The sequence below is a fragment of the Staurois parvus genome, unplaced genomic scaffold, assembly GCF_062004578.1.
Source record: "Staurois parvus isolate SC_StPar_1 unplaced genomic scaffold, SC_StPar_1.0 ptg000019l, whole genome shotgun sequence".
NCBI lineage: Eukaryota > Metazoa > Chordata > Amphibia > Anura > Ranidae > Staurois > Staurois parvus.
Genome location: NW_028317815.1, coordinates 10005431 through 10018302, shown reverse-complemented (window position 1 = coordinate 10018302; position 12872 = coordinate 10005431). Strand labels below are relative to the sequence as shown.

Sequence of the window (12872 nt, the reverse complement as noted above, 5' to 3'; positions counted from 1 at the left end):
ATGAACTGGGATGGTGCGAGGTGCTTCTCCCTTTCTCTGATAATGCTTCTACACCCCTGAATGGTGCCTGCTCCCTTCACTGCAACCGGTGGGTGATCCTTATCTCAGTTTAGAGTGGCACTGCAAATTATACCTAGATCACTATTTTTTTCACGTTGGAAGGAGTAAAGGAAGGGTTTAACACTGTCTGGTTTTGTTTTGCCATCTGTGTCCTCATGGGTAGATTTCTCTTCATTTCCTGTCCCATAGCCAAAACAGGAAGTGAAAAGAAAAATCCCTCCAAAGTGAAGGAATCTCTGGTTTTCACCACGGTCAGCAGAACTAGTGCCCCCAGTGGATGTTCTAGGGACATTCTAAATTTTGGGATTTTCTTTCATGTTCCGTGATAATGGTAAACACAACAAATAAAGGGTGTAAATATCCTTAATGGAGGCACAGACAACATTATAAACCTGACAGATTTTCTAATCCCTCGTTACTCTGTCCAAAACTAATGAAAGTGTTTTTCCTTTAGTTATACATTCAGTCATTTACAGCTGTGTATGGATTGGAGTTCACAACACGATGGCTTTCCAAGGGTTAACTATATGCCGACCGACCGCATTTTACTACTGGCAGACGGCTCGTACAGGCACAACTGACTTCCGCTGTGATTGGACAAAGCTGGGTTTTGTCAATAGGTTTCAGTCAGTGATTCATGGCTGAGACCTGTTGATCATCTGTGTCCAATAACGGCACAGAGCCCTTTGTTGACAAATACACAGGGATCTGTATAAAGGGAACAATTTGTTTGGGAGAAGGTAGAAGCAGATATTTAAAAAAAAAAGCAGATTTTACACACAGTACTACTTAATAGGCACACATTTAACTGCTTGATTACCCTGAGATGGTAACCCCTTCCCAGCCAGTGTTATTAGTACAGTGACAGGGTATAGCATTATCACTGACCACTGTATGAATGTCACTGGTGATGTCAGTCCATTTGTGTACCTCCCAGCCAATATCCATTAGTGTCAGATTGCCCACCTCACAATCACAGTCCTACTATAAGTCGCTGATGCCATTACTAGGGTATATATATATATATATATATATATATATATATATATATATATATATATAAATTCCAGTATGTATGCCATATTTTGTAAATGCTATACCTTTCACACAAACCAATCAATATACACTTATTGGGATTTATTGTAGCAGAATACATTTTGGGCTAAATTTATGAAGAAATTAGATTTTTACAAATTTTCTTATTGGATGTTTTTTATAATAGAAAGTAAAAAATATAGTTTTTTTTAAATGTTGGTCTTTTTTTGTTTATATACTAAAAAATAAATCCAATAGTGATCAAATACTGCCAAAAGAAAGCTCTATTTGTGTGGAAAACAAATTATATAAATTTCATTTGGGTACAGTGTTGCATGACCGCACAATAACCAGTTAAACTAGCACAGTGCTAAATAGGAAACATAGCCTGGTCATGAAGGGGGTAAAACCTTCCGGTGGGCAAGTGGTTAATAGTCTTATCATGATTCATTAAAAGTTTTCACAAGATTAACTTGCAAGTAACCTGTTAACCAGTTGATGTTAGAAATTTGTACAATTTTTAAGTGTATTTTCTTGCCAACCAGTAAAACTTTAACAAAAGAATTAAAAAAAAAAAATAGTCGAGTCAAGTGGTTATGCATTTAGTAATTTGTTTATAGGTAATGGTCTGATTTGTCATGTATCCTTCCTTAATGCAAACTTATGCTGGTAGTGATTGTAATTATTTCTGTATTATGTGTCAGAGATGGGAGAGACTGTTTGCTCATACTCTGTATAATGGAGCCATTTGCTGCAGCCTATTTTCTTTTAGCTGATTGTGCATTGCCCAGTTGCTTTGAAGAACCTAGCGGATAAAAAGAAAACATAAAAGGAAGGAACACTTCAGGAAAGCATCCTTTCTTTGATGCTGGCCTAGTTTACAATGTTTCAAAAGCAGTCATCTGAAAAGAGATACATATCTGACTCATCATGCATCTGTTAAAAAGGGAAAAAAAAAATGGTGACACAGATGAGTAGATCGGTCATCTAGACATCTGACCATCAGTCTAAGCTCAGCAGCACTTCATAGTGTATAATACTTTGGCCTTTGTATGTCCCTGTGCCAGTGGGCATACTAAAACTTGCGAAGGAAATGAATGCTGTTATTTGTATACCATTTCTATAACCTTAAATAAGAATGCATTTTCACAATCTGCTTTGCCTTTTCCCATATAACACTTAATGCAATGCTAAGTAAATAGCTATATTGTTGATACCATATTAACTATATGCACAGAAAGGTTTATTAGATAATATAAAAGCCAGATCCTTTTATGTGACATGGTATGATTTGAATAAAGCTGAGGTATACTACTAGTAAATGGATGTATCTGTATTTGGTTTTCAGTTTGCCTGAGATTTTTTCTTCTCTTTTTGTACATAACATAGTTAAATGTGATATATTTTCATTGCCTCGTTTGCCTTTCTTAGTTCCTTTATGCAGTGTATATGAAAGAATTAATATGTCGATACAAAGCTCGAAAACCTGCCTTCGGGCCTCACTAGCAGTGAATGTTTTTAATTCCCCCTGAGGAACACAAATGACATTGATTGAGCAGGATTCCCTTGTGTTCTTGTGAATATAGTAATATAATGTGCAAATCTGGAATAGTTTTAAGTACTGTGTTAAGTTACTATTCTCATATCTTCCCTTATTCCCTGTAATGGGCAACCCACTCTTCCCATTGGGACTTGAATCACCTGCAGCCTTCACTTAATGGACAATATACAGCCCCACTACAGTTCATTCACTTTTTGAGAAAGATTCAGTCCTCCTATGGCCTACTATCAAACAGAGATTTAAAGCTCCTTCCTTGGAATTCATTAGATACATGCAACTTAGGCACAGGATTGTGTCATTAATACAAAATAAAGACCTTTCCGCCATTACTTTTTAAACACATTTACAATTATGCTCCCTTATTAGTCAACTACTTTCTAAAGTTTTCTCATCCACACTTATGTAGCAAAATGGGAAGAGGATCTCAAAGCAAAAACCTCTGAGAAGGACTGGCATGATACCTGGACTATATTGCAAATTGCTCTAATAATGTCACCACTCCTGAATCCACTTTCAAGGTTTTAATAAAATGGTACTTAGTATCTTATAAACTCACTCGCATATGCCATGCAGGCTTTTTCTTTTAGAGGCTGCCAGACTTTATGTAGGTGTTGTCCTCCATACTTGGTGGTCCTGTCCAATGTTAAGTCATTTCTGAACAAGACTTTCTGCACTTTCACATAAATGATTTGGTGTCTAGTTCACCATAGATCCTTGGCTAGTTTTCCTACATTTTAAATCTGCCAGCATCATAAAAACCCAGTTTAAATTGGTCCACTCAGTTCTGTTAGCCTCCAAATTGACAATAACCAGGTCATGGAAAAAAACAGTTTACATTCTTCTCTGAAGTTGAACATCATATTGACACTTTTTTCATCAATGAAAGATTGACTAGTATCCTCATGGATACACGTAACACATTTCTCAAGATCTAGGATCCATGGATCACATACCGTCACCCAACCCTTTCTACATGGAGCTTAAAACCGTGTAAGGTGCCTGGTACACTGCTGGGAATCACCTGCAGAACTCTTTCTCCCTTCCACCTCTTTTCCACTATTCTACTCATAAGCCATCTTCGTTCATCCAAATTCAATGACCTCCCCACTGTGTACTTAAACTAATTCAAAGTGCACCAAACAAATGTTCTAAATTCCTTACTGTAGAAGAACTGCACAGGGAAGCAGCTGAGCAGGTTGAATGACACTTTCCTATATGTCTTTTCTGCTTGGCCATTTGACAACAGATCAACAATTCTCATGACCAAACAAAGGCATCCCTGAGCTCTACCTCAACCCTTCATCTTCACTGTACAGCTACAAGTGACTCCATTATGTAGGGTAAATTGTATTTCAGATTTATTGGGTCAACTATTTTAGTTTTAATTTAATAATGTAAAACATTATCAATAATAGCATTTTATGTTCCATGATTGTTAACCTTTGTTACAGTTTTGCACAATAAAATGTGTTGGTAAATTTGGTTCATATTACTTATGCATTGAAAAATTAGCCCTATAATATTCTTTACAATGTAAAGGTATCTGCATAAATTTGTTGCAGAAAAGAATCAATACATATATGTATAGATATGATAGCATTTATGGTGATAGTACCTGCATGGATTATTTGGTATCTGTACTTGATGCATGGGTTGCGGGCATTTCCAACGAGGTTCTAGAAAATGTGTATGACTAAATACAGACCATTTGATTTTCCATATATAAAAGGGGGCATTCATTTCATTGTTTTTTTGTTTTTTTTTGTAAGAAAGTTTAATTGGATGGGGAAGTCTTTACACTTTTAATAACTGTAATTTCTCATTTACTTCCTAAATAGCTTACTTAGAACTGTGCCTGTGTATGGCCATCCTATTTTCTACTACGTCTTGAGAAAGATCAGGCTTCTGATAATATACAGCCTTGTTTTGTGAATTCCTGCACACTGTGCTTACAACCCTGTCTCTTCTGTGCATTTTAGCTGAAGAAGAAGAAGTGGAAAATGTTGATGTTTCCAGTCTGCCCGAAGAGGTGCTGCGGAACATTGAAGCTGACAGCTACTGGTGCATGAGCAAGTTGCTTGATGGCATTCAGGTAAATTGATTCCCTCTGTCCTCATGCATTCCCTATAACTGATTTATTTCATGAATTTGAGCTACTGCTGGGGCCCTAAGTAGAAGAACAGTGTAAGCCGAGAAATAAATACTTAAGGGAAAAGACTGTTCCATTGAGGAAATCTGTCTACTTTTTGTTATTATTCTTGGCTTATAAAATGACAAATGTGCTCACTTTGCAACATTGTTGTAGAGTGTAAGTGAGGGTTTGGGTTCAGGCCCCAGGGACACTGACTTCAGTCTCATGATATTAGTAAAGACTGCAATCACTTGCATTGTATCAGATGGATTGCTTGAAGTTTGTAGGTAATTTGAGGTTACATTTTTGAGATCTGTCCCTCGAGAGATTACACCTGACACAACTGAAAAACACTGCATGAATTCCGACTACAAAGGATGATAAACTGTCTGCATTTCAAGTATGTATACGTAACAGCTTTACAGTAAGCAAAAGATTTTGTCTGTCAAAGTTTCACTTAGGTATAATTTAATGGGTTCTTTTTAACAGCATAAATATATATATACACAAGCAAATGTAATAAATGATTACTATCTAAAAGAATGTACTAATTAAAGTTTTGATTTAAAACTGGGAAGTTGCAAATGAACAATTTTCTAAGGTTTGTTAATAATCCTCAGTATTTACTACTTGGTTCAGTTAAACTATAATCAAAAAGTAATAAAAAGCTACGATAGCAGTCTAGCATATTAGTAAAGTCATTAGCATAATCATGGTTTAAGAGTCTATTGAGACTTGTGTGTTGCATTAATGCACATTAAAGCAGGAGTGTTAGCTTAACACACAGTAATGCATGGTTGCAGAATAATAACACACAATAACACTATAGATACTTTGCGTGTGTGTGTATATATGTATATTATATGTATATAAGTATAATATATATATTTATATATATATACACACACACACACATTTATCACAAACAATTATTCATGGCTGTGGCAGCTCAGTCCACTGTGCTGGGAGTGTGCATTGAGCAGGCTCTCCACAAAGGAGCCTCAGCCACCATGAATGCATATGTGCGGCTTGTGAGGGTTAAGACTCATCTTTCCTGCTGCGGCATGCATGTCATCCAAACAGTACATTATTTTCTAATTTGGACTGCATTTTCAGCTGATTTCTGATTTGTTCTGAACTGAACCTACATTAGTTTTTGCCTCTCGTTTTATATAATATAGTTATGTGTACTCAACTGTGGGTATAGGAATATAACTTTTTTTTTTTTTTAATGGTTGAACTGGATGGACTTTTGTCTTTTTTCAGCCAGACTATGTAACTGGTCCTTTGACCCACTGCTGGATTCAGCTGTAGTTCTGAATACTAATGGTTCCCCCATTGTTGTACCAATGGAGTTATCCTTGTATGTTAAAGTGTTACTAAACCCAGGACCCTGTATTCACTATATCCAGTCTTCCACAGTACACATAAAATGGAAATACAATTATTTTAGTAAACATAAACTGCTAAATACCTTTTCTCATCAACAGTCTTGTGACTTTTATCAGTGTCCAGCCAAGCACTGGTTAATCTTAAAGCCAGAGTTTTCATTCTCTCCTCTGACTGTCCTTTGAGGTTGCATAACCCCCGAGCTGTCTGGACAGCTCTGACTGGCCCTGTGCTGATCAGATGCACCCTCCCAAAAAGCATAAAAAAAAAAACTCTCTTGCAATACACACCAAACAGAGCATGTGCAGACTTGCCACTGCTGCTCTTACTAGAGCAGATAGATTGGGGACAGCAAAGAAGGGAAGGATCAGAGATAACAGGATCAAACAGCCTTTTTTACACAATGCAGGGGATTATCCTCTTAGGTTCCACTTTGACTATAACAAGTATGCTTCACTACATACACAGACTGATTTCACTGCTGTGGGTTTAGTAACACTGTACGTATGTATATCATGTACTTATGAGCAAGTGCTATCACTGAAGTGTGTGTGTGTATATATATATATATATATATATATATATACTTTTATTTCCTTTATTTTCACTCATTTGTGTTAAATTGCTACTGAAAGAAGTATTTAATCACTTTACAAAAGTGTCCCAGAACTGCCTTTTATGCCACAACAATAAGTTACACTGTTTGTAGTTATATATATATATATATAAATAAAATAAAGTGCCATAGCATAGCACTTTATTAGATATATTGTTTAGTTGCACACTTGTGGGAACATAAGAGGTGCAGGCAGCAGTATTGACACTAGTCTTATTGTTTATACACTATTAACACTAAGGGAGCTTTTTGCTACTAAAGTGGTTTTCAGTCTGTTTTATTTTCTTTATCTTTGTTTCATTTTTTCAGTTTTAGTTTAGATACACTGGTGCATATTTAATGATAGTTGCTTAGGGGACTCTTGTACTTTGCGATTTTTTTAGTTGTTTTGGTATATTGTTTGCAGTAGTCATCCCTATCAATTGGATCTTGTTTTGTATTTTTTTTTTTTTCTTGGCATATATAGGGAATAGAGATTGGGTTTTACAGTTGATTTGTATAAAGTTGAGGCAGATCTGTTGGAGCAGTTAAGTAGTATTAAAGTGAGTTTGGAAGCAAATTTGTTGACACTTGGATTCCAATTCCAATATATAGGTGATGGAAAAAATGGTTATGTGTTTATGGAAAAAAAATATTAATTGATTTAAAAATAAATAAATATCCCTCCCTTCACAATAGTCCCTAGGTCTCTGCCAAAGCAGCAGAAGCTCTGGATGTCATGTTTGTTTCATACACTGACACAAGCAAATACAATATATATGTTATTTTTGTTTGTTCAATTTCTTTCTCTTTTTTTTTTAGCAATCACAAACCAATGAAAATATTGTGCTAATCTCTGTACATGCAAACTCAACATGCTCTTGTAAAGTTACACTAACAATTTAGGTGAAGGGCTCATTTACACCGTAATCCCCATGTTCAGTGTGCAGCACTGCATGTTTGTTTAAATACATATACAAAAAAATAAATATATATATATACGGTATATATATATATATATATATATATATATATATATATATATATGTTTTGGTTTTTTTCAAGTTGAATTTACATTTGCAGTTGCTTTCATGTGCTTTCTAGTGCAAAAACAAATGCACCACAATGATGTAAATTAGGGTCATTGAAATATATTTGTACCACATTTAAAAACTTGTCTGCCTGTATATGGTATAAACAAGCCCTTGCAGATCATCTTGTCCTGAGTGTGTAGTGATACAGCATTGAAAAGGAGACAAAAAAACGTAATAAATTCATAAAAACTCTCACATTAACCGTTATTTTTCTGCTAAATTACATTTATGGGCTGTTTTTTTTATTTTATGGTAAATATCTGGTTTTATGTAATTAGAAGTTAAATTAAAGTGGAACTCCAGGCTTTCAATATACTTAAGGTGCTGCAACATAGAAGGTATACTGTCTTGTATTCACCTCTCCTTTCCCTTTGTCCATTTACAGAATGCCTTGTGCTCTGCAAACCATTCACAAAATACATAACGTTCTGTGAATAAACATGGGGACAGCAGGGGTATATAAACAATGATAGGACTTCTGTGCATGAGATCCGCAGCTTTCATAATCGCAGCATCAGGCTTCATGAAACTGTAAATAATAAACAAAAGGCATGGGTATTGGAGGTGCCATACACCTCATAAGAGTTATTAATTTATTACAAAGCACATTTTAATATTACAGTTTAGCCTGGAGAGTTGTGTTTTAAGTAAAATTTGCTTTGGGAATATTAACAGGATTTTTTCCTCTTTATTTGTCTTTAAAAATAAAAGATATATACCGATCATTCAAAAAATTCTGACAACCCTCTAAGACCTGTCAAAACCTGTCAAAGCATAGACTCCGCTAGATCTCTGAAGGTATGCAGTGGTATCTGGCACTGAGTCATCAGTAGCAAATCTTTTAAGTCATGTAAGTTGTGAGGTGAGTTCTTCATGGATTGGTCTTGTTTTTGTAGCACACAAATCACAGATGCTTGATTGAAATGTGGAGAATTGCCGTTTTCCTCAGACCATTCTTTAATTCATCAGACCAAGCCTTCTTCTTCTATTGTTCTGTGGTCCAGTTCTGTTGCTCATGTGGCCATTGTAAGCGCTTTTGGCTGTGTATACAGGTCAGCATGAGCACCCAGACCAGTCTGCAGCTACACAGCCCTATACGCAACAAACTGCAAAGCACTGTGTGTTCGGACACCTTACCATCAGAACCAACAATAGTTTTGTCAGCAATTAGAGTCACAGTAGCTCTTCTAATGGATCAGACTACACAGGCCAGTCTTTGCTCAATTCAGTGATCCTTGTCCGCCCATGACCTTGTCACTGGTTTTCTTGCTTTCCTTCTTTGGACCACTTTTGGTAGGTCCTTACCACTGCAGACTGAGAACATCCCAAAACCGCTGCAATTTTGGAGATGCTCTGACCCAGTCATATAGCCATTATAATTTTGGCCCTTGTCAAAGTTTTTCAAATCCTTACCCTTTACTATTTTTTCTGCTTTCAACCCATAAACTTCAGGGACAACGTGTTCACTTGCTGCTTAGTTTATCTCATTTTCAGATGCCATTGTCACAAAAGATAATCAATGTTATTCAGTTTACCTGTCAGTGGTTGTAATATTATGGCTGATCAGTGTATGTATCTAAATGCTACCAAATCAACACTACATCTGTCCTGATAATATTTTTAAAGTGGTTCTAAAGACAGGACTTTTTTTTCTCTTAATGCATTTCCTGCATTAAGGTAAAAAATGACCTATTGGTTGTATCGCCCCCCTCACCTCCTTAAATGCTTACCTGAGTCCTATCTCGATACTGCATTGTGCTTGACTGCAGCAGCGCTGCTCTCTCTTCCTCTCCTCAGAGAACTCATTGTGAACAGAGGGAGCCATTGATTTCTGCTGCTGTCAGTAAAATCTTGTGAGGAGGGAGCAAGGTGCGTGTCTATGGAATCACACAGCACAACTCAGGAATGAACCCGCAGATGCACCCCTATAGAAAGCAGCTTCCTATGGTGGTTCGCTGAGAAGAGGAGGAGCCTGGAGCGCTGGCAGGGGACCCGTGAAAATGGGGTTCAGGGTAAAATGCAAAAGCTAAAAGTTATAGTAAAAGATGAAGCACTGATACATCTTAAATCAAACAAAAATAATGTTCTGGGACTTAAAGAGACCCTTTTATTAAATTAAAATTGAAATGTGATGCACCCTGTAAAAGATGTGTTTGGTCTGGTATCAAACACATCCTTCTGTAAGGTACCTCACTCCCTGCTGAATGCAGTAATTCCTCCAATTAGCTCCCTTCACAACTACAGAACATAGTAGTGACATAGCAGCCAACTGGGGGAACCACACAGTACAGTGAGAGACCAGACACCGTTGTGCTCAATAGTTAGCATACCTTGGCAGAAATCTATTTAAAGATCGTGATCAAGCAAAGCCATTTATGATATCTACTACCTAAAAGATATTTTTGTGCTGATATTGTAGTGCTAATGCTTGCCAGACAATGCTATCCTTGTTGCTCTGGCCGACCTCTGAGCTGCTTTGATTTGCAGTGATCTTGCCTTCGGGGACCTGTGGGCTGGCTTTGGGATCACTCGAGGCTCTATGACCCTTTTACTGCCAGTCACTTAGGTCTGTAGTTGATGCCTTTATTATGCTGCTGGTAGTCCTGAGACAGAAGGCATTGCACTTTTCTAGTTGGCTGCTGGCATTTGCAGTCCCTCTTCTATTTTGGATTGCCATAAGTTTCTCTCTGTATACCAGTATTGTGGTTAGCATGTCATGTTTTTGTATATTGGTGTCTGATCTGCACATCTGATTCCACATCCGGAAGCCTTACTACCACCCCCCATTAGGATTCTTCTCTCACTGAGTGCCCTGTGTGCTCAGACAGGAAACCTAGTGTTTACTACATCTAGCTCTACCCTTGTCTCTCCCGAATGCCCTCTTCCTGCTTTCTCCTGTTTATCTCCTTTGCATAGCTATTTAGGTTAGAAGGTCTTCACTCAAGGGGTGCCGCATTAACCCCCTCCCTACCCCTTCTTCCGCCTATCCTTTCCTGTGCTCTCTTTCCCTTCTCCCTCCTCTACCTTCCTGCCTACACTTCCCTCTTTTCTGGGCTTCTCTTTTGCCTCCTCGCCTATCCTCCTCTCTCTTCTTCCCTCCCTCCCCTTCCTTCCTGCAAGGTCCCATCTGTTTCTCTACCGTATCTTTCCAGCTCTTTTGCCAGAGATGGGCATTTTCAAGTTTACCTCCCTCAATGTGAGGAGCTTTAATGTCCCTCAAAAACATTCCAGACTCCTTTCAGACCTACTATGGAAAAGCAAGACATTGGTAGCCTTCCTACAAGAAACTCATTTTAGGATCGACCATGTCCCTAAACTGACCAATGGAGATTTCCCTGCTGTCTACCACAGTCCCTCGCCTATTTCTAAGTCGTAAGGGGTCAGTATTTTATTAGCTAAATAGGTTCCATGGACCCTCTTTGCAGTACAACAGGATGTTCAGGGTCATTTTCTTTTTGTTAAGGGAAAAATCAACAATTCTCTTGTCACCTTCGCCAACATCTACTTTTCTAATGTGGATCACCTCTCTTTCCTACAAGATATGATACCCAGTCTTTTGGCATTTATAGAAGGGAATCTTTGGTTGGGATATAAACTGTGCAATAGATTCCATCCTTGATGTCTCTAAAGGAACATCCCACCTTTCGTATTCCTGCCTCAGGTGCCCCAAGTCAGAGCTTCATCTCTTACATTTAGTGGACCCCGTCTTTCATATCCCCAAGAGATAAATTACTCTTTCTTCTCCCAGGTTCTTCAAACATATTTGAGGCTGGACTATTTTCTGGTCCACCATGCAGACTTGTCTCAAGTCCTGTCATCACAAATAGATGTAATATCCTTTTCAGACCATGCCCCCATCAGTTTGACTTTTGAGCTGGGCCCTACAGCTTGCTGTCCCCCTTCTTGGAGACTCAACAAAACTCTACTTCCATCTCCTGAGGTTCACTCTGAATTTGAGACTAACCTATCCAGATATTTCTCTAACAACTCCAACTCCAGGAGGAGAAAACCCTTCAGGTAGACACCCTGCTTGCCCACCTACGCCTTTGGAATCTGTCCACAAGGTGAGCTTGGCACTCTCTACCTGTCACAATCATCTTAAATTTCAAGAGGTGGTTAATACTCTCTTATAACTCAAGACTAAACAAAAACTCGCTTAGGCCCATCGCATGATGTATGAGTTCTCCAACAAGCCAGGTGCATTTCTTGCCAAGGCACTTTGTGACCACCGCACTAAGACATTCATTCCTCACATTGTTACCCGTTCAGGACACAAGTTGCCTACTTTAGACTCGATGGCCTTTGAGTTTCCCTTCTTTTTCCACACTACAACTTGAATCAGTCTCCCAACTCTAACTTCCCCTCGGGCATACCACCTGAAATTCAATCTTATATTGCATCCTCTGGGATGCCTTCCTTCCCTCCATCCATTCGTAAGGAGCTAGATATTCCAACTACTGTGGAGGAGCTGGCTGTGGCACTTGCTCACTCTAAACCGCAGAAGGCCTCAGGCTGATGTTATGACCCAACCTATTACAAAACATTTGATCTGCTCTCACTGCAATTGGTGACTGCGCTGAACTTTCCAGTGAAAGGGAAATTTATGCCCTTTGATGCTCTCAGGGCTTATATCTCTCTGGTCCCTAAAGAGGGCAAGGACCCTTCTCAGTGTGGCAGCTATCGGACGATTGCCCTTTTGATTATCGACCTGAAGTTCTTTGCAAAAATCCTGGCAAATTGGTTGCTTCCACATATCCCTCGCCTAATACATAGAGATCAAGCAAGCTTTCTGTCTAGAAATTACAAAACACTCACGATATTTTAAAATTGTCTTGAAGATGGTGTTTTCAGAACTCCAAATTACTGGTGGGAGAGGGGAGAGTTTTACATTTGTGTGGCTTGGTGTTGTACAGCTTTTCTTGAATACAAGTTTTTACTCAAGTGCACTTTAAAGAAATAGCTTTTGTTGTGTTAAAAATCTTAAGCATTTTGAGACCCTTTAAAAAG

At 38.1% G+C, this 12872-nt stretch overlaps 1 protein-coding gene across 2 annotated transcripts in view; it reads left to right on the top strand.

Moving 5' to 3' along the window:
- The window catches only part of TBC1D22A (TBC1 domain family member 22A), a 642021-nt gene that overhangs the window by 277262 nt on the left and 351887 nt on the right, over positions 1-12872 (top strand). For both annotated transcript variants that reach the window (XM_089684779.1, XM_089684788.1), the window contains exon 9: positions 4636-4748. In XM_089684779.1, coding sequence (XP_089540905.1) covers positions 4636-4748 — 113 coding nt within the window. The remainder of the gene's footprint in view (positions 1-4635; positions 4749-12872) is intronic.